Here is a 22,537-nt window from a genome sequence, read left to right on the forward strand (position 1 = left end):
GACTTTTTTCTGCTATAAAATCTTCTTATTCCTGCGAACTAGTACATAAAATGAGTGACCCCTTAAAAACAAATAATTACCAAAGGCTGATCCATCATACTTAAAACAGTACTCTACCCTTGCTTGAGATCATTTAATAAAAAGCAGCTTTGACAATTTTGCAGGTGCTATAAATTGAAAAATAACCTAGACACTGACTCGTGTGCTAGAGAACTGCCCAAGAGACAGCTCCACAAACCTGCCTTGACCTCCAGGCAGAATTTGACTAAGCATCTTTTCAATGGAAAATCAGATTTGGTTTCAACTCCAGACTGTATTGATGTCCTCAGTGAAGAAGAGATATAAAAATAAAATAAAGTCAGAGACTTGTCTTTTCTCAACTGTATTGCAGCATTTAATGAAAAATGGATGCACTGAGCTCTCTTTTTTAGGCAGCAAAATGCACTGTCATTACTAATCATGACTTACTTTGCCATTTTGCTAACAGATATTGTATTTTAGCAAGGAAAACCTGTCATTAGCTGTACACATACTCCTGTTAACTCAGGTAAATCTCTAGAAGACTCATGTGTTTCATTTATTTCCTTTTACTTCCTTCAGGAGTCTCTGCAGCCTTCCTGCTCCCAAAACAAATGACTATTTTCTCCTGAGCTGATTTGGAAGGAGATATGAGCACCCAGCAAAATGAAAGCCCTGAAAGCTTTCAAAATGATTGCTTTACTTGGGGTGTCTGCAGCTATAATGAAGATGCTTCTTCAGAAGTAAGATGTTATGCGGAGAAATAATTCCTTCCCCTGATCCCAGCAAAGCCTGTTCTGGATGGGAACACAAAGCATGGTGTCTCTGCTGACAGTGTCAGTGAGTAAATACCATAACAGAGCAAATACTTTATGGGACTTAGGCAGATAAAAGATAAGCTTTGTAATTAAAATGGCTTGCTGCATTATTTCTAATTAAGGCGTTCATGCTGTCAGAGGACAAAATGCATTCCTGCCTTAAGGGGTTTTTATTTGTAAAAAGCAGTTTTAACTGCTTCTTTCAACAAGCCATATTTCGTATAGATCCATATTTATACATGTACATAAATATACACATACACACACACAAATACAAGTATAAAGTACTTCCACAACACATTTATGGCCTGGATTTAAAAAAAAACCAACCCAACCAACACCCTCCCCATGACTTCCCCAGTGAGGAAAGACACCCAAGCCTTCCAACCTCTGACATGAACTTTTGCACTCTGGAAATCAGATATTTAGGGGTTTTTTTTCCCCAAACAGAACCAGGCCTTTTCTCCATAACTGATCTGCCATAATTATCACATTTTAATGGGTCTATTTCCAAGAAGCTGAAAAAAACCTCACAAATGTTAAAAGCCACATGGTTCAAACCCCAGAGCTCGCCTTTAAAGGCTGCCTCTAAAAACTCATGGGTAGGATCAGAGCAGTCACAAAGACACTGAAGGCAACAGTAAAAAAAAAACAAAAAAGCCACATGTTGAGCTGTTTCATCCCAGGGCTCAGATCTTGGCAGAGGATATTTTGGATTTTAAGGCTGAAGCATCATCTGTGCCCAGGAGAGCCCAGCCTTACCGTGCGATTGCGTGTGAGAACCACGTCAGTGCCATCCTGCAGGTAATGGGTCTCTGTGAAGCCTCTGGCCAGCAGGCCCCTGGAAAAAACACAGCACAGGGAACATTGAGGCCACCTCGCCTTGAATTTATCCTTCAGTGGTTCTGTTTGAGATAAGGATCAAAGGCAGGCATTAGGGATTCAATGGCTACGGGGAATAAGGGAAAATGGAACTCCAAATATTGAAGCTGCAGGACATGAACACTTCCTGCGGTAATTGTGAATAGACTACAAGTTTCCAGACTGCTTTCTCTTCCAAATGAGGACTCTGTGCCAGCACATTTCAGTGCTGAATCTTCCATGTAATTTTCAACACATTTTAGGTCAAATCTAGGGAGATCTGGGGTTTAGGGTATTGTTAAGTAATGGTGGTTTGTTGAAAAGGAAAATGTTTTCCCTGTGTTCCTTATGTTTCCATCTAATCTGTTGTATTCATCAGCAAGTGACCACCCAAAGACTAATTTAGCACTTGGTGAGTGAAACAAACTCCTCCTATTGGCACTCCAGGGAAAACACTGCATGAACATCACAGAATTTACAGCACTGGATTTACCCTGCTCATCTGAAAGGATATTCACAAATGGAAATTCAATGACTTCACAGGAGACTCTGCAAGATCATGTCTGGGACGAGGCAGTTTGTTCCCATTCCCTCCACGCTTCCCCTCCTGCCTTTGGCAAGGAGGTAAAAAATTTGGACTTGCAAGTGTCATTTTCCAGGAATCTCCAGGGAGGGGCATGTGTGTGACAACCATGAAAACTTCTCTTTTTGTAGGGAACTCATCTCAGGCATCTGCCTCTTTTTTTAAAAAAATAATGTTGCTATTGATCTGTTTTCAGCTCCTTATCTAAAGAGCATTTCTGACAGAGCCAGAAGGAGGAACACTCATTCCCATTTACTCCTAACTCAGGTCTTGAGTTGAGCTCCTCATCACAAACACCCTTGAGTTTTGACAAAATTTCTGGTGAGCTGCAAAAGCACAATATAGAAGGAGCCAGGGGATAAATGCCACCATCACCTTCAGAAAACTGGAGAGTGTAGAATATCAAAAATCCCTGGCTCTGTGTTTCACAATGTTCATTCTGTTCCACTTCAAACAGGTGTTTCTCCCTTGGGTTGTTCATTTGAACAAACCAGGCACTTTCTTTTATTTAAAAGCTGGTTAATGCTGCATCCTTGCAAATCTTGTGGTGGGAACCATTACACAGTTGGGGTACGTATTTCTTGTGTTTGTATAAAAATTATAACTGGAGCATGAACACACATTTAATTTTCATTACTGATTAATTTGCAGCACATTAATATCCAGTGGCTCCACCAGGATCTAGGAACTCTACAAACACTCACTGTGGAGAAAACCCAGCTTTAAAAGAAAAAGAAAACCCAGCCTCTATCTTGAGGTAGGAAAAAAAAAGAATGAAACAAGACCAAAAACAAAAAAGAAAAGGAAAAAAAGAAAATAAGGAAATGGCAAGGCAAAAAAATGAAGCCCCAACACATTATAGTGAGCACTCAAGCAGAAATTCTCACATTTAACTTTTAAGTTTTTCAGCTTGTGGGAAATATTACTGTATTAATAGATATGGCATGTTAAAACACTGCAGCATTTGGTGGGTTTGTAGGAACTGGATCTCAGGCAACCACCACACCCACAGCAGGATCTGGGTGCCCAACCAAACATCTCGTGTTGATTTAGATGCACAATAAGAAATCCCACCAAGCAGCTCCACAGGGACACCGTGGGGCCTCAGAGGACCTTGGCTGCAGTGGTGATCCCACCTCTTGTGCCTGCAGCCCCCACAAACCCTGCCAGGAACAGAGGGGGCTGTACCCAACAGCCATGGAATGGTTTGGGTTGGAAGAGACCTTCGAGATCTTCCAGGTCCACCCCTGCCCATGGGCAGGGACACCTTCTCCAGTCCCAGAGTGCTCAGAGCTCCATCCAACATCCCTTGGGCACTGCCAGGGATCCAGGGGCAGCCACAGCTGCTCTGGGCACCCTGTGCCAGGGCCTCCCACCCTCACAGGGAACAATTCCTTCCCAAAATTCCATCTAAACCCACCCACTGTCAGTTTGGAGCCACTCCCCTTGTCCTGTCTCTACACTCTCTTGCAGAAAGTCCCTCTCTGTTTCCTACTCTCTCATTACGGCAAAGAGCAGCTGCTTTCATAATTATCATTATTTATCTAACACTGCTCACTCCTGCACTTGGCAGGCATTAATTGCCTTTGTAAAGGCAAGATCCCATCGCTGAAGCCAACAGAGTTTCACTGTGCAGCTTTTTGGAAATGGGATTCCATCCAGGACAGGGGAGTGAGTTTATTTAATGGGACAAAAGTACAGGTACAGGTAACAGATGTAGCAGAAGGGCAAAGTGATTGAGCAACTTGCTTTGTGCTCTGCTGTTTCCAAGGTGTTTGACAGCAATGATGATAAAGGTGACCTTTCTGCTGCTGTTCATTCTGCTCTCAGGCACAGATTTACAAAATACTTCACAGATCCATCGGTTTGAACACCAGCAGGGATTTGTGATCACCAGCCTGCCCTGCCCCATTACAGGGGTCATCTGACCCAAATTTATCTTCTGCTATAATGACAGGGAAGGAACCAGATCCATTTCCCACTGTAAAGAGCCCTTGCCTCGATCTCCCATGAAGATGGAGCTATCACAAACCTGGCAGGATTTTAACCAAGCCCAACCTAAAACCACTGCACTTTGTATCTGTTTTAACTCTGCCAACATTCAGTTCCCAGCCACTGGATTGGATCTCATTCCCTCACATCTGAGCTTTATTTTTGTTTGAGTCTTCCATGGAAAGTTCTTCCCAACTAAAGTGAGGAAATGCAGCAGGTAAACAAATTCCTGGTGTCAGCAATGTCCCTGTCAGGATAAAAGTTTGATATAGACCCTGAAAATGGTGGCTGAAAGGAAGAATTCCCAGTGTGAGCTGTAAAAGGCTGGTGAGAGCACCAAGATGAAGGAATCTCACTGACCTTAGGAAAGCAAAAGAATGTCCCAATGTGGGACACAGAGCTGTGGCTGCCCCTGGATCCCTGGCAGTGCCCAAGGCCAGGCTGGAGCCCCTGGGACAGTGGGAGGTGTCCCTGCCATGGCAGGGGTGGCACTGGATGGGATTTAGGTCCATTCCAACCCAAACCATTCTGTGATTCCATGATATCAAACCACTGAAATTTCACATGGCACTGGGAAAAGAAGAGAGCTTTGCAGGGCTCTGCACCAGCCCTCCTTCAGTTGGTACCTCAGACACCAGTGCTGGGACCTCTGCTCTGCTGCCACTGCCCTGCTGTGCCAGCCTGAGACTGAGCCAGGCAAGGTTTCCCCACACCCACAGGGTGAGCGCCTCTGAGATGCTGCCAGGGAGTCCCAACAGCTCCTGGCAGAGGAAGGAGCTTTTATCCCCTCCTGCAAAATGTCCAACATCCTAAAAGCTGTGTAGCTGGCTGTGTAGGGTTGTCACGGACGTGTTTTATGAAAAATCCTTTTGCTAGGGTTTTTTCTCCTGAGAAGCTGAGAAGCCTCAGAGGAAAAGAAAAACAATAATTATCTGCTGCTGTGGAATGAAACAGGTGCATCTTTGATTGGGCTCCTGTGGTTGTTTTTAATTAATGGCCAATCACAGCCCAGCTGTCTTGGACATTCTGGTCAATCAAAAGATTTTATTATCATTCCCTTCCTTTCTATTCCTTTCAATCCTTCTGATGAAATCCTTTCTTCTATTCCTTTAGTAAGTTTTAATATATAATTTTCTTTTAATGTAATATATATCATAAACTAATAAATCAGCCTTCTGAAACATGGAGTCAAGATTCTCATCTCTTCCCTCATCCTGGGACCCCTGCAAACAGCACCACATAGGGTTGGTACCCAGGGACAGCAAGGCATTTCTTGACAGGTTATGAAAATTAAGTGTAACAAGCACTCAAATTGCACTACTGAGTGTGCACCACCTCACTTTCCAATTATGGCAATAATGTTCAACATAGCAAACAATCAATCCAGCATATGTATCTATCAGGTAATTTAATTACCCTCCCACCCCCCCAAGATATGCAATACAATGGATTGATTTACATTTCTGGTTTTGACCCAGAGTAAAGGAGATTAATAGAGGAAAGTAAATTAATTTAGATGGCAAGCTACTTAACCTAATTGGATCAATGTAATTCTGAAAGAGCAGGGATCAAAATAACATTAATATATCATAGAGCAATTCATCACCATGTCTGGAGTTTCAAATGTTGCCAGCTACAATGCTCAGCAGTACCAGATGATTATCAACACTTTGCCCTGCATGAAAGACAGAAACAAATGCTATGAAGAACTGCATCAGCTGCTTGATGTGATTTTAAAAACTCAGCTGGAGCAACCTTACAGCTTTCTCACTGATGCCTCAGAGATGCAGAAGTGCAATTCTTGAGCACAATCACTTACACACTTGGTCACTGTGTTTATCAGCACAGTGATTTTTTCACACTTCACAGAATCACAGGATGCTTTAGGAAGGAAGGGACTGTAAAGCCCACCCAGTTCCACCCCCTGCCATGGGCACAGACACCTTCCACGAGACCAGGTTGTTCAGCATCAAATTTCCCAGAGCCAAATGAACAAGTAGAAGCTTCCATGGCCCAGAAAGATAAATTTTATGCCTCCTGATCTCTGACAGACACAGCACAGGCTCCCTCATCCTCTGTAAAACAGCAGAAAGCTTCCATGACAGACTTGCTGAAACATTTTCAGGTGTCAAGCAAGTAACCTAAGCCTCAGAGAATATGATGAATTTTATTTAAACTTCTAATCCTCACCTTCCTGGCCCCTCAGGAGGTGAAACCTGAGGTGGTTTGTTTGGGGAGGGGAAAAGTGTCCTGGTTCAAGCACATCAGATTTTTTCCCCTCAATCCATTTAATGACAGGAGTGGTAATTTAACACACTGCCTCTCACTTGCAAATGGGAAAATCAGTCTCTGCTCTCCAGGCACCGATATATTATTTCAAAAGGTTATAATGATATTTCATCACCCAGGGAGAGTCAGACAGACAGTCACAGGAGTCAGAGATGGAAAAAATCCAGTGGATCATAGCAAGGGCCTCCTGGAAGCCAAGTGTGCCATGGATCAAACCAGGCTCTGCCCCATGGAGCTGCAAATGTCAGGAGCAGTTCTGATCCCCCCACCTTCCAGGGGAGGTCACTTTGCATTCCAACAGATGTCACTGTCATGATGCATTTCCCAAAATCCAGCCTTTTCTAGCTCTTCCTAGCCCACTTCTGTCACCACCTGAGACAATTGCTTTCCTTCTTGGTACATCTGTCATTTACACAGTGATGTAAATTCAGATTATTATTATTATTATTATTATTAATGCAGGAAAAGTGCAGATTATTATCCAATTGTCTTTCAGCCATCCAGGCACCAAGTACAGAATACAGGGCTGTAAAAAAGGACAAGAAGTGTGCATTCTTCATGTCAGTGCTCCTCAGGAAAAATCCCAGCATCAATCATCTCAGCAGGAGCAGACCCTGGGGTCCAGCATCACAGGGATGCTCCCCTTTGGTTGCCTGGTTTCTCAGCAGTGGAGAGAAGGTACTGTGCCCCACTGACCTCTGGAGAGGAGCAGAACACTCTGTGTGCTCTGAAGGCTGATCTTCTGCTCCCCCTTGCCTTTGATTCACAGCTCTGTGCAGTCACTGCTGTAGGAACTGCTGTTTTAGGGAGAACATTCAATATTCCTGTGGCTCTGTAAAGGATGGCAGCCAGTGCCCACAGAGGTGGTGCAGGGCTGGCTCAGGTGTGGCTGTGCTCCTCCCTTCCCCTCAGGGATGCTGTCACACACAGCCCCGACCTTTACTCAGAGTTTTTTCCCAATGATCAAGTGCCTGTTTTCTCCCCACTCAAGCACTGCCTCACTCTGTTATACAAACTCTTATTTAAACCCCTCTGGCAATGCATTTGAAACCTTTCCTACATCTGGGGGAGGTGAAGAGACTGAAGCAGGATGGTGAACAGGCAGTTATAAAAAATGTCATTTATTCTGCCTGCTGACACCAGCCTACTCCATTAATTCTTAAGTATCTCAACTCAGGTCATTTTGACCTTTACACTGAAATTAGTTGTTATTTCTTCAATTGCTGCATTTTTTTCCCAGGTACATCCAGAGGAATAAACAAGTCTGTTGAACCTGCTGCCTCTGCTGTGATGGTCTCAGTGCAAGCACTCACAAAGGTGATGTTCACAGAGGTGTTTTTCAATTCTTCTTTCTCATTACAATGTAAAAAATGAGTTTAGCATGGGTAATGAGTTTCCCATGCACGGGCACCTAACACCATTCTATTCACAAAACCATCTCATATTCTCTAAACACACCACATTCTTTCCCTTGTTTAATTATCTTAAGTGATTTGAACTGCTTTTGGACATTTTCCCATTGAATGTCTCCACTTCATAATATCCTATCTGCCACACTCCAGTGTGCTGCCACAGAGGGGCTGCAATGTCATAATTGAAGAACCTGAGAGATTGAAATTCGTGAGCTTAATTAGCACAACAATTCAGAGGCAAAGAAGGGAGTAAAATAAAACTGTAATAGCTGGGAAATCAACCAAGCATCCCTGGTTTCAATAGTACCTCTATGGTAGTAGCCTGCAGCCTATTTCACATGGTCTGGAGATAGACAATTTGAGGAGATCATACACTAGATTTGGAAAATATGTCTTTGTGCTTGCACCCAGTCCTTTTGATGCAGAAATCCATATAATCCTGTGCCTACTGGAGTCCATGTTAAAATATATCCCCTGGAATGGGTGGAACAGTGCCTGGCACACTGAAAGCCTGACAAACACGTGCTGCAGGTGAGATCCATGCTCTGGGTGATCCCTGGACACTGTGTGGGAACAGGCACTCCCATCCTCAGCTGCTCTCTGGCCTGCTGGGAACAGGAGAGAAGAGGGACAAATCCTCATTTTAAAGCCTGCTGGGAACAGGGAGAGAAGAGGGATAAATCCTCCTTTTAAAGCCCCCAAGCACCCAGTGCTCATAACTTGTCACTGCATGTGGTGGCAGCGTGCGGAAAACCCAACAGCCTGAGCCAGCAAACCTGAGCAGCTGAGGAGGAACAGAACACAGCTCCCTGGCTGGCAATCACCCAGTGATTGAGATATTTCTTCTTTCCTGACTGCTGGGCAAATAATCCATGAGCTTCATCTCCCGAAATTCCAATGGGCAAAGATTGAAATGAAACCCAGCACGTTGGTGGCCTCCCGCGCTGTTCTGGGCCCTCAGTGCACACCCCACTTCCATCACTCACTGTCACATTTATGTCACCATTTACCTGCCAAAACTCCAGCATTTATTTATCACTCTAACTCCAAAATGTTAATGAAGAGACTACTGCTAACCAGTGTGTGGGGAAAGCATAAAGAAGATAAATAACACTTTTCTAACATTATATCTCTAAAATGGATTAAACTTGGTCAGGATGTCCAGGGTGTCCCTAATGGGATGGGTTTAGGTGACCCTACACCTCAGATAGGAGCTGAGGGAAGAAACAACACATAGAGAACATGTGAGGGAAGCAAAGGAAGACCAGCAAGGTTCACTATGTCTCCACACAGCCAAACTTCAGCAGGAGAGGGAATGGCAGCTCTTCCATGGACTTTGACTGGAGCTGATCAACCTCACACATGCCAAAAGCCAAACTCACAACTGGAGTCCCAGCATTCCCATGTAAACCTCAAAGACCTCCTGGCTGCTTTTCACTGTGCAGCTCTGATATCCCAGAGCTTACAGCACCTCTCTTGGAGCTGTTCTTGTGAGGAATATTTCGGATGAGCTCCCTGAGCATCCCTGTGTGCTGGATTAACAGAAACCCTATCACTGGGTCAGCTGGGCTGGGTGCCATGAAAAGCAAACATTTCAGGAAAGGCTCCAGAATAACAAAGCCACAAATTGTTGTCAGTGACAGAGAGGTGCTGGTGCTTACTGGCTAATGGATTTTTGATGGGAAAACACAATTCTGCAGATTTAGGCAAAGCCTGTGGGCTGCCTGCTTTGGGGAGACTTTACTGCTCGAGCTGCACTGAGTGGTTTCAATTTCAGGTCATGGAAGTGGCTGCAGTGAAACCCTGCAGCAACGTGCCAAAAGTGAAATAACCACTGAACTCCTGCTGCTCTGCAGTGTCTGTGGCAGGGATCAGCAGGAATTGCTCTGCCACCCTGCAGGCTGAGCCCAGACCCATCTGTGTGAGAATTCTGGGTTGGCCTGGGCTGGACTAAAGACTGACCCTGCTCTGGAGCTCCTGGAAGCTTCTGGAAGGCTGCCCCTCCACGGATCTGCTCCTCACATGGCACTGCTGATGGAAAGCACACTTCCCAGTGCTGTGCTTCCTCTAAAACTTGTACAAGATAACTGTCGCAGACATCCTTTTCACTAAAACCCTTTCTTTAGGATTTTTTCCTTCTGAGAAGCTGTGGCCTCAGAGACAGACACAAACAATAGGTTGTCTGCTGCTGTGGAATGCAACAGGTCAGTCTGGATTGGCCCATCTTGGATGTTTAGAAATAATGGCCAATCCAGAACTGAGAACTCTCAGACAGAGTCGGAGAGAGCTGCCTTGTTATCATTCTTCTTTCTTTTCTATTCTTAGCAGCAGCTTCTGGAAACTTTGCTTTCTTTTTCTTTTTAGTATAGTTATAGCATGTGTATATATCATAAAATAATAAATCAAGCCTTCTGATAATGGAGTCAACCATCTCGTCTCTTCCCTCACCCAAGAACCCTTGTGACAACCGTCACAAATAACCTAAGAGCTTTTTGTGACATTCTGACCTTGCCTGCCCAGCACAGAGCTGGAGCTGCAGATGCAGGAAACCCCGAACAAAACCAAGGCTTGAAAGGCTCCCCAGGATCACTGAGGTGTTTCAGGAGCTCAGAGGCACAAACATCACAGGTTGTTGGAACCCTGGTCACTGAGACTTTTACACTTTCTGCACTGACAAACACTGACCCCCCAAAAACCAAAACACTTTACCTGAAGTTGTAGAGAAAATTTCCAAAATTGAATAACAAAACTAAGATTATGAGTGTGTAGTTTGAATAGAAATGTGTAATATCACATAGGGTAAAATGCAGAGTTTAAAGTTTTAAAATATAATCATATATATAAAACAAGACAGAAGTTTTAAAGCAGAGACTAGTCCTTCTTTACCTTCTTTTTCACCTTCTTCTTCATGAGTTTAGGCAGTATTGTGTAATTAAATAAAATAATCTGAAGTGTGGAGCACAAGTAGTTAATAAGTTAAAAGTAAAAATAATTTAAGTGTCATTTCTTAATTAGACAGCTTTTCCTTAAAAAGCCTTATAACAAAAGAGATACAACTCAATTTTTAACTTATTAGAGTGAATAACTATAGAACTTATAGAATTTTTATTCTGTAAGTTTACTATATACTTACAGAATTTCTATTTATACAGAAATTACTATATACTTATAGAATTTATATTATAATTTCACAGTTTGTGAAATTACAATACAAATAAAAACTAATAAACAATCTGAATCCAAACAAAAAATACCATCTCACAAATTTAATCTCAACCTTAAAAAAAAAACCAAAAACCCAACAAAAAATCCACAACAAGTGGCAGACATTCTGTTTTTAAAGCATTATTTTCCAAAATCCCAGCACTGCCTTTCATAAAACTAATTCTTCCTAGGCCCTGTAGCACTCCTAGGATGGCATATTTTCAGTCAGTAGTAAGTTTGGAGATACTGGGCTGGAAAGCTGTCAAATTCTATTTGAAATGTCTCAGTTAATTAAATATGTCACTCGTAGCTGAGTAAAATTATGCTGCTGAACAGATGTCACTGGGCAAACTGTCTGACTGTACTTGCATCTGAACATTTTCAGACTGCTACGGAATTCTGGTTAAAAGATCCAAGAAAACTGCTCTTAACATGGAAAATTTATAAACATAGAAATTTAAGTAAGTCCAATGAAAAATCAGAACTTATTAAAATAGAACAGAATCAAACAGAGCTGAGGGATTACAAAAGGTTATTGCAAGCATCTGCAATACTTTTAGGAAGCCAAGCTCCTACAGCAATGAAAAGTCACTGAGCCTAAGTTTATCCTTAGACTCCAACCAACAATTACATCCTTTTTGTACCTTATTCTTGCTTTGGAGTGTGTGCCTCTAGGCTTGCATTTGCATTTTTAATTTTTAAAGAAGTTTTATTGCCATTTCTGCCAATTTGTGGAAACATGAAATCCTATTTTTGTTTTTAACTAAACACACAATTTCCTCCTTGCCACCAGCATGAACCGTTTGCTCTAGGCAGGCTGTGCTCACATTTCACTTGCAGAATCATGGATTTCCAGAGATATATCTTCATTTTGCCCTGTGCCTCAGTGTCTCTCTCACTAACCTTATAAAATGCTGGGTGAAGAGGGCAGAGGTCCTAAGGAGATCTCTGTGTTTAAATCTGGGTTTAAATCCCAAGGAGATCTCTGTGTTTAAATCTGGGTTTAAATCCCAAGCCTGTAAATCTGCTTTAAAACCCATTAGGTGCAAAAGCCCTAAAATAAATGGCAGCTTGTCAATCCAAAGGTGCACCTAGTCCTATATTCTGTCTCCCCCAGTGGCCAGGACATAACCCATGAAGAGGAGAAACATTCTACATCTCCCCAAAACACTGCTCCTGCTCTGCCTTTGAGTCCTCTACGAGCCAGGGATCAATGCAGGGTGGAAGCTGAGATTAGACACAAGCTCACAAGGGTGTTCTCAGTGACTCCTGCCACTCTTCCTCCCCAGTTAAAGCAGTGACTTCCACGAAGATCAATTAATTTGGCAGCACGACCAGGCTGCACCTCTGGAGGCTGCTCCCGTGGAGAAGGCTTTGATTTCAGTGCCCAGCACAAAACCCAAGTTCAGTGGGACAGAAAACCAGCCAGGAACATCCCCACCGTGTCAGGAACCTGGGTGGGTTTGTTCGGAGCTGCCTGGGTGTACTCATGGGGTTTTCTAGGGTTTGAGGGTTGTTCTTACCTGTGTGGGACCCCTGTTAGCACCATTCCCATCCAAACCCTCTCAGCTGCTCTCTGGCTCTGCCAGCAGCACATTTCTTGCACACATTTCTTGCACGCATTTCTTGCACACATTTCTTGCACACATTCCTTGCACACAGGTTGTCACTGGATGACATCTGAACCACTTTTTAAACAAGCACATCCTCAAAGACAGGGATTGCCCCCACCCTCAGCCCCTGGCCCGGGGAACACATCCCAAACTCCGAGCAGCTGCTGGAATATGGCACTGTGGTGTCCTGGGAAAGCCTGCAGGATATTTCCAATAACATCAGGCTATTCTCTCAGGAGATGATGGCTCATTTCCAACTAACTCTGCTTCAAGGTAAGACTTAAAATTAGGATGAGGTGATTCAAAACAAAACCATGGGCCTGAGCTACCAAGCAATGAGTGAGTTTGTAGGGTGAAAGCAGCTGAGAGGACGGGGCTTGAAATATTCCTCCTTCCTTTCTCTTTCTTACCTATCAATTATGTTCCTACATTCCCTGCATTTTGCTTTAATCTTTCTCCATCATCTCTCCTTTTCCCTGCATCATTCCCCCCAAGCCTCTTTCATCACCTCTTGCATGCTGAGGTTTATTACTCAACAGGAGAAACATTTTCCTTGGTACATAAAAACACAAAAAAGCAACACAACCACGCTGGGGCTTTTCTTTAACAAGCCTGAAACCTGTGGGTACCACAGCAGGGTGTGAGGCTGGCACCTGTCAGTGCCCAGCTCCACAAGATGTGGCATCAGTGGGACCTCTAAAGGAAGTGACACTGCTCACCACCCCTGCTGCCAGGTCAGGCTCCTTGCTGGTGTTTTCCAGGCAGCAGAGGAAGAATAACCAGTGAAATCAGGAAGGGTAAATTAGTTTTTAACATCTTTCTTTGCTTTTTCACCTCTCTCTCTGCTCTGCACTTCCCCTGAATCTAATTCCTTGACTCTGCCGTGTGTCAGAGCCCTTGATGAGCAAATTAAAGCCATCAATCCAACAGCAAATGACTGCAGGGGAGCACCAGGGCAACGCCTGTGGCTTTGGGGAGCTGAGCCACGACCGAGCAGATGGACGTGGGAAGGAAGGACAGCAGAGGGCTGAGCCTCCAGCATCCCTCCTCCTCCTCCTTCTGCACTCACAACACAGAGAGAAACCCCAGAGCCCCAGCTCCTTCACCTTGTGCTCATTTAGGAGCTGATTCACATCACCAGCAGATTCTGACTCCTCTCTGCAGTGAGGGTTTTGGTCCAAACTCGCTCCTCACCCACTCTGAGGCTGCACTGAAGTCACTGGTTTAGTGAGAGAAGGATCAGACACCATCTTTTAGTGGTTAAGACACAAAATTATAATTTTCTTTTCAATTCCAGGAAGTAATTAGTTTATAATAACATTTAACATTTAGTTGCTGACAGAGATATGACACTTATCTTACATAAGTCATTTTAATTATTCCTACTAACCAAGACCTCAAAAATATTGTGCAGTCTGAGCTAACAATGCCTTCCCAGATATTTCTGGTTCTACTGTCATTTGAAAAATTGATGCCTAGAGCATCAGCATTTATCAAGCTCATTATAGATTTCATCCAAATGACTACAGATAATTAAAAGTATGCTTCATTTTTATTGTAATGTTTTCCCCCCTAACACTGCAAAGTAATTCCGTTGTTGCTCAGGGTTTCAGGAATTAATATAGACTCATCTGCCAGAAAATGAAGTTCCTCAGGATTATAGGCAAACTATTCACACACCCAGATGTGAGTCAAACGTGCAGAAATTATATGTGCACACACACAAATATATTCATATATATACTTGGGAGTACTATATGCATTTTCACATACATTAAACAGTCTTAAAAATGAATTGCCAATTCAGAGAGAGCTACAGACTCTTGGGTAACCACTCCCTGAAAATGAGTCTTCTCTAAAGCACTTGGGCAAGTTGGACACACAAAATCCCTTCAAAATTTTATTTTATACTTATATTTATCTGTTTCTATAGGAAATATATGCAGCTGGTGCCCCATCCTCTTACATCACACAGATTTATTCACACTTAAATACAGCAAGTTTATTCTACTACTGCTGACCTGAGGAATCCTGGCAGCCTTTGCTTTATTTTGTGTAACTGTGTGAAGAAACCAGTATTTTGGGAGACTGTTCAAGAGGATTCTGGAGAGCCCCCCTGCCCCAGCTAAGGTTTAAGGGATGTATTGAAAGTTTTTAGTGATGTAAAACCCTTCAGGAGATTTCTGAGCTAGCTGGGCTTGCTCTGCAGTGGGAACTGTGTCATGCACAAGTGAAAGTTAGGATTGCTGGATAAATGTAGGGTTGTATTTCCACACAGAAGTGAATTAACTTTATTTTTTCCTATTATTCATGGATCAGGCTATGTCTGTTATACCTGGAACTGCTATGACTCTTGTTAAAAATGCTTATACAGAACTATAAAATTGATGGGTTTTACTGCTTCTGAGGTTGCAGAATTTAGTACAATCCTGAGTTTGACTGGCACAACCACCACACACTGCACACAGAAATCTGCTTCATTCCAGGATCCCTAACACTACTTGAATTAATTAACTTCATGTGTGATCAATTTTCCTTGGCACCCCCTTATCACCAAGAGCTCAATGTTTTTACATGACTTTCCATGTTACTTTGAAACTCAGATCACCTATAAATAGCAGTGGCATTAAAAAGCAATTAGAGATACATGCCCTTTTAATGTCCCTATTGTAACCCACCCTGGCAAATCAGAGAGATAATATTTAATGAGACACACACAGAAGAAACTCTCCTGATTTAGTGTTAACATCCACATGAAGCAATGCTAGCAAGGGGTTGCTGAGCCAGTTTCAGACTGAAATAAGAAAGAAGAAAAAGAAAAAAAAAACCCATAATGAGAAGCATCTGACATAAATATTAGGAAATGGATCTATATTTTATAAAGGCTGTTTTATCCAAGACAGTTTAGGTTTCCTCCCACTCAGGGAATGGATTCACAGTGAATAAACCCTTGACTCATGAGGGTATTTCACACGCAGATTTGGATTTTATGTAAATTATTTAAGTATGTTTTAGGAAGTTTGGGCAGTGATGTAGAAATGTTCCCCTGCCTGCACACATCACTCAAAGAAATAACACTCATCACCAAGGAATTCGGCAGGGCGAAAGCTCTGCCAGCAGGCTCGAGCCTAGACTGCAGCATGGAAAAGTTGAAGCTGTGTGATCCTATCCCTTACATTTGTCTCCTGCTGCAGACAGGAGGGGAAGGCAGTGCCTTGGCCCAGGCTGGTCCCAGAGCAGCACCCTGCAAGCTGCAGAAACCCAAACCCACAGAACCTGCAGACACATGGCGGGGCCAGCACAGCCAAGAGGAAAACTTGGCCACTGTTACAGGTGGGATCTCAAAATAAAGGTTAATTACATGACAGGGTAGAGCTTTTTGGCTTTATCTCCTGGTCATTAGCAAACCTCTCAGAATCATCTTTCTTTCATGTGAGGTACACCCAGGCCAAGATATGTTCATCCAGGTTTTGGTGTTGGACAGAATCAGGTGAGGTGAGATTGCTTTTAACAAGAGTGAGCCAGAGAGACAAAAGCCCTGCATGAAATCTATCCAAAAGAGTTCTCCAAAATAAAACTTTGAGACACTACAAAAGAATCACAGAATGGTTTGAGTTGGAAGGGACCTTAAAACTCCTCCAATGCCACTCCTGCCATGGCAGGGACACCTTTCACTGTCCCAGGTGCTCCAGCCTGGCCTTGGGCACTGCCAGGGATCCAGGGGCAGCCCCAGCTGCTGTGGGAATTCCATCCCAGCCCCTCCTCACCCTCACAGGGAACAATTTCTCTCCCAGTATCCCATCTAAATCTTTTCTCTTTTGCTTTAAAACCATTTCTCCTTGTCTTAGGCTCGAGGTAATCAACATATAATTATCCAGTGCATGGCAAACACCAAAAAACTCCCTTTGCTTCCTTGTGCACTGCTGAATTTTTACTCTTTAAATGTCCAAAAAGAGACATAAAACATGTCACAGATAAAACAAAGGGTGGTTTTTTTCACTCCAGCCAGGTCAATACTCCCAGGGAAATGAGGCTGTTTCATTTGGTGAGAGATGTTCCCCTACAACTGCTCCATGGCAGAGAAGCAGGAGATTTTAACATGTTTTATCAAGTTCTGCTGGTGGCTCAGCCAGGGGCAGGAGGATTTTTCTACCCCTCCTGTGTCTGCCTGGTCCACAAAGCTTGCAGAGGAAGCACAAGAGAAGGGAGGTGCCAGGTTGTCAGGGAGATCTCAATAATATTGAACAAAAACCTTCCATCAGGTGAGGGGGCAGATGATACAATCAGAGCCACCAACAAAATAGCAGGGAATGCAACAATTTGGGAAATGTGAAATAGGATCCTGAGCTGTTCCCCTCCAGACTTTTGGTTTTAATTAGATCCTTGTCCAAAATAATGGAAAGGGTTTTGATTGATTTTCTTTTTTTTTTTTGTTTGGTGCTTTTTTTGTTTTGTTTTGTTGTGGTTTTTTTTTTTACTGATGGCTCATGTGTAGATTCCAAAAAACGAGCTGCTCTGAGCTTAGACACTGATATCATGGTGCAATCGACCCAGTCCAGCCACATTCCCCTTTCCCCCTCAGTTCTGCCAATTCCCTGTTTTGTTTCCAGGCTGAGCAGGAAGGAGATGCTGTAGAAATTCCCAATATGCCCTCGTTGGGAGGAGGCAGAGCAGGGCTGAGGTGCTGGAATGGGCAGAGCATAGAGAGGTGCAGTAAAACTGCCTGACACCTCCTGCATGCAAACTCACCCAGCCCAGGGATGGCAGCCCAGCAGCTCAGCCAGCTAAATAATAAAAGGCACAAAAGGAAAACAGAAATAAGGGAAATCAAAGCAAAAAGCACCAGAGAAATAGGTAGGGTTTTTTTTTTTTTTTTTAATATTTGTAGGTATTTTCCAGGTGTCAACAATGCTTTGGAGCAACCTTCCACTGCTTTGAGTGCTTTGAATACTAAGAAAAAATTATCCCAGCCAAAACCTGGACAGTGCTTTTCTCCAATTCCTGACCAGCTTTTATGGGATATTGCTGTTTCCTTTAAAAACCCATATTCATTGGACCCTCATTTTGAGCTGCAAGTAGGGCTTTTATTTTAGCAATAAGCCAGATGTCCCCTGCCATGGCTTTTTGGGAAGGCAGAAGATTTTATGGTGATCTTTGGCACAGCCTTGGATTTAGATGCCATTAATGAAATATCTCCTGATTCTGTCCTTGGACCTGCTTGGTCCTGGATTTCCCTTGGTCTGCTCCAGTTTGTCACACTCCAGACAGGAAGAATATTCCAGCTGCACTTTGGGAAGTGCAATGCTATGCAATTTTCATGACCTCTTGAGACATCATAACACACCAAAAGAGAAGAGCTTTGCTCTGCAGCTCAAAATACTGGGTTTTTTTCACCATCAAGAGCTATGGGGATGTTTTCCTTGGATTATGGTCATCAGTGCAGCTGTTAATTTCTTTACCTTGATCTGATAAAAACTTTACTCTTAAGGAGTTCAACTGATGAATTGATATTTGGTTTCATGGGCATATTTTGGACACAATTAGCTAATGCACAGGAAGAAATATTTCATAAATATTAGGGCAGATCAGCAGAATCCCATCATTTCCTACTGAGCTATGGTGATTCATATCAGCTGAAAGAGATACAACAATGAAAAACAGAATGCAAAAGAGACTCTGAATTAACGTCAGGCAGCAACCAAATGAAGCTGAGTTTTGAACTCAATGCAAGACAGTAATTGTAGCTGGTAAGGGAAGAAAAAAAAAACATCACAGCACTGGAATTCCAGAAATCTCCTCTCCTACGAGGAAATACTTCTTGGCCTTTCTGATGGACGAGAGGCTCAAAGTACAGTGTCACTGAAACAGGAGAGTGGCTGCAGCTCCAGAGCCCCAGATCTGCCAAGACTCAGAGAGCTCTGCCAAAAAGGCATTTTAGACTTCAGCAAGACCCAAGCAGAAACTCCTTGTGGCTTGTCTCAGCTTCCTGGTGGTTAAAAGTTGGGAAGGTGGGAGAACCTCAGCAAAAATACCTGGAAAGCCTGGGTGGGAAGAAAACAGGCAAGAGTGTGTCTGGAGAGGGGAGGGCACAGGGACACAGCTCTCAGTGAGATTGCCCTCATTGAGAGCTTGCTGAAACCTAGAGTTTTAAAGATGTTCAAAGTTTCTACAACACAGGCTTGTGACTCTACACCTCAACAAAGAGAAGGCAAATTCCCCAAATTCCCTCTGTATCTCACTGAGCTTAATTGTGCTGATACCTCTTCCCATTTTTCCCCTTTGAAACAAGAAATCTCATAACTTTTTGAGCTGCAGATGGTTCCAGTAGGAAAGCAGAGACCAGTGAGGGTCCTGTGAGCAGTAAGCAGTGACCTGGGAGAGGAGCAGCACAAAAACTCTGAGGTTTGGTTTCTCTGCTGGTATCTGAAGGATCCCCATTGCCAATTACTGGCTGCTGTCAGGGAGCATTACCCCAAACAAGATCTCCAGGAACACACACCCAACGTGATCTTGAAGTTTCAAGTACTGCAGCTCTGTGCAAAGCTGGGGGACAGTGATTTCTGCTGCCAACAGCTGTCACAAGTAGTAGGATTTCATCTTGGCACTGGCCTAACAACAATCTTTGCCTTTTCTATTTTGTGCTCCAGCACATCTTCAGCTGTCACAGCAGATCTGTCAGGCAATATTACCCTCCCAACAATATCAGCTCAAATTGCTTCCCAGAATATTCCTCTCCTGGCGTCTCAAAGGCATGAGCCTATTTTCTCGGCTGCAACAGCAGAACGAATTCTCTCCCCAGCAGCGTGGCTTTCCCCTAAAACACCAAGTTTGAGATGTCAAAGATTAATCCAAAAGGCAAATTCATGTAAAATTGTTAAATCACAGCACTTATGTGCTGAGCTGCAGTGGAAAAGCTGAAGGGAGAAAGCTTTTTGCTCGTGGCATCAGTGCCATGGAAATTGAAGTTCTGCAGCCCAGTCTGACCAGCTGCCCTCAGCCACCAGGGAGATGGGGAATGTGCACTGCTCTTTTTCAGCTTTGCCACTTCCTAATAATTATCTGCTCCTGGGATTGCAGATGTGCAGAACATAACAGGAATCCTCAAGGAAACAATGCCTCTCCAGTGGTATAGATGTAAACATGGCTATTAAAATAAAAAGCAGCCAAGACAAGGAGAAAGGGAAAATGGCATTCCAGGGGTTAAAAACGAAGAAAAAGCTGATCTAGTGGAAGGTGTTGCTGCCCACGACAGAGGGTTGTAAATAGATGATCTTTAAAGTCCCTTCCAACCCAAACCATTCTGTGATTCTCTGGAAGAGCTGCCACAGGTACCAAACCATCCCAGGTCAGCAGTCCCTGCTGCAGCACTCAGAGAGCTGCTGAGCCCTTTCATTCCTCTGCAAACATCTGTATTCTGAAATCCTGTCCTCTCCTGGAGACACAGCTCTTGCTGTAACAGAGCCTTGAACCTCCTGTGGGTTTATTGTAAAGTGTCAGCTGTGAGTAGCAGTGAAGGAGGAAGGCTGACAAATCCCCTTTCCCACTGGATGTCTCAATGTTCCAAGAGCAGGTGTGCCACAGCATGAATATTTTGATTTCCACAGAGGAATTATTCCCTCATTAGAGCGTAGGAGCTGCCTGGCACAGCTGATTTCACACTTGGCTGCTGCAGATGATGCTACAGGTCACACAGTCATTTTCTGCCACGCAAGATAAAAAAACCTCTCTGCTGCAGTCAAAGCCCGAGCTGGCTCCATCAGAGTGGGTATTTCACTCAAATCATCACAGCAAATGCAGTTTATCTGCAGTAGGAGAAGAGGGGAGTGCTCCAGCAGGCAGGATTCAATCTAAGACAGAGACAGACAATACACAGGAGAGCTGAATCTGGTCTGTCCAGAAGGGCACAGGCATCAACTGTCCCAACAGTGAGCTGCACGCAAGGAAACAAAGCCCAGTCCATTGAAATTGTAATGAAAATTAGTTTCAAGTTTTCTCTCTTCCCTTTATTTCCTGCCAATGGTTCGTGTGGGGGGGGGGACAATTTCATTTTCCTGTTTAGCCAAACTTCTCCTCCTCTTCCCAATGGGCAAAGCCAACCAGGCCTGAATAGAAACTGCGGAGTCATGGCAAGGATCCAGCTGAGATTTCAGCCCTCATTTCAGTAAACCCACGTGCTTAGTTCCAGCTCTCTTCAGAAAAATCTTTAACCAGACAGCTGAAGCTTTTTAAGTGTTCTGCTGTGTGTTCTTTTCTTTTAAAATTGTTTGGTAAAAGTAAATGTTGGGCAAACAAGTGCTTGAGGAGAGAAGCAGCTCTCCTCAAGCAGGTCTGAACTGGGGCTTGTGCATTCTGCAGGCCCAGGTTTGCTCAGGGCACTCTCTGCCAAGGTGTTTCTAAATCTTGAAAGCCAAAAGGCAGCAAACAGGAAGAAAAACCAGAATTGTCCTTTATCTACTTTGTGCACAAGAACTGCTGAGAACACTCAGAGTGTGGCTCTTCACTGTGGCCCAGTTTAACAAAGAAAGAAATCAGCTGTAAGACACAAAAACCAACAACAGAGCATCACTGTACCCATAAATGTGCAATTTGGACTGCAGTGGCTCTGATATCCAGGAATGGAGAGGGAAATCCTGGCTCCTCTGGGCAAGAAGGCAAACCAAACACCAAGAGAACAGAGTATGACAAGTGCCACTCTCTGCTATCATGAGGACAGAGGATTGAGCAAAATCATTCAGCAGGTATGGGCAAGAAAAAAAGTGCTTTCATTAAAAAAATCATTAAAGAAAGGATCTCACAAGCAAGGCCAGCTCCTGCTTCCCTCAGGTATTCCTGGTCATCCATAATTATCAGTATTTTTCTGCCTCATATTCTGATTATCTCCCATATGAGTCTGGAAATGGCTACAAAAATCTTCATTAAAATAAAAGAAGGGGTAACTACAGGAAAGAGTCCCTCTGCAGCCCTCATGGTATTTACAGTTCCAATATCAGCAACTTCTGCACTCTAGGCAGAATGAAACATAATAAAATTAATTGGGGAAATTTTCATATATGGAGAGAAACTGGAAGAGGCAAGGGTTATGGCTCTGGAAAATCAGAAGACTGCAGAAGCTTTAGACATAAAGCACAATTTAATCTTCTCAGTTTAGTTCCAGGAATTTAAAATCTGGAGGTTGTACCAGGAAACTGGTGGGGTTTTCTACAGCTCCTCACTGGTCTGTGTCCTCCAGGCCAACACCAGGTGCTTCCATCCCAGCAAGAGATCCCAAAAATGTTCAGGCTCTCCAGCATCCCGAGCCAAGCAGTGCAGAAGAGCAATAGAAATTGTGCTACAGTACAAGGGAGGATCATTACCCTACAAAAGTGGTCCAAATTGTCCTCTGAGGTGTCAGTGGCTACACAATATCCAGGGTAAAAGCATCTTTTCCGTGTGGTTTCCCAAATGTTCATAGCCAGTTCAAGCCAACCATTATGACTTAAACACAGAGGATTAAAGAGTTCACCCTCTCCTGTGGTGGGTGTCCCAGTGATGCTGGGCCCAGGGCAGGAGCTTGTGTAGGGCTGAGTCACTGCAGATGGATCTAAAGCAGCAGCTGATGGCACACTGGGACTGCCAGAGCAAACAGGAGCAAAGGAAAGGAAAGGCAGAGAGTGCCCCGAAGGCCATTAGCGAGAGAGGGGAGGGAGCTCAGCCTGGGGCCAGGCTCTGTCAAGGGATCCATCCATGGTCTAAGAGGATCAGGCAGAG

At 43.7% G+C, this 22,537-nt stretch overlaps 1 protein-coding gene across 1 annotated transcript in view; it reads right to left on the reverse strand.

Moving 5' to 3' along the window:
• Positions 1-22,537, reverse strand: part of ADAM12 (ADAM metallopeptidase domain 12) — a 183,130-nt gene that overhangs the window by 78,522 nt on the left and 82,071 nt on the right. Inside the window, 1 exon segment of the mRNA XM_030950913.1 lies at positions 1,599-1,677. Coding sequence (XP_030806773.1) covers positions 1,599-1,677 — 79 coding nt within the window.

Source organism: Camarhynchus parvulus, chromosome 6 (genome assembly GCF_901933205.1).
Source record: "Camarhynchus parvulus chromosome 6, STF_HiC, whole genome shotgun sequence".
In the NCBI taxonomy this organism is placed as follows: domain Eukaryota; kingdom Metazoa; phylum Chordata; class Aves; order Passeriformes; family Thraupidae; genus Camarhynchus; species Camarhynchus parvulus.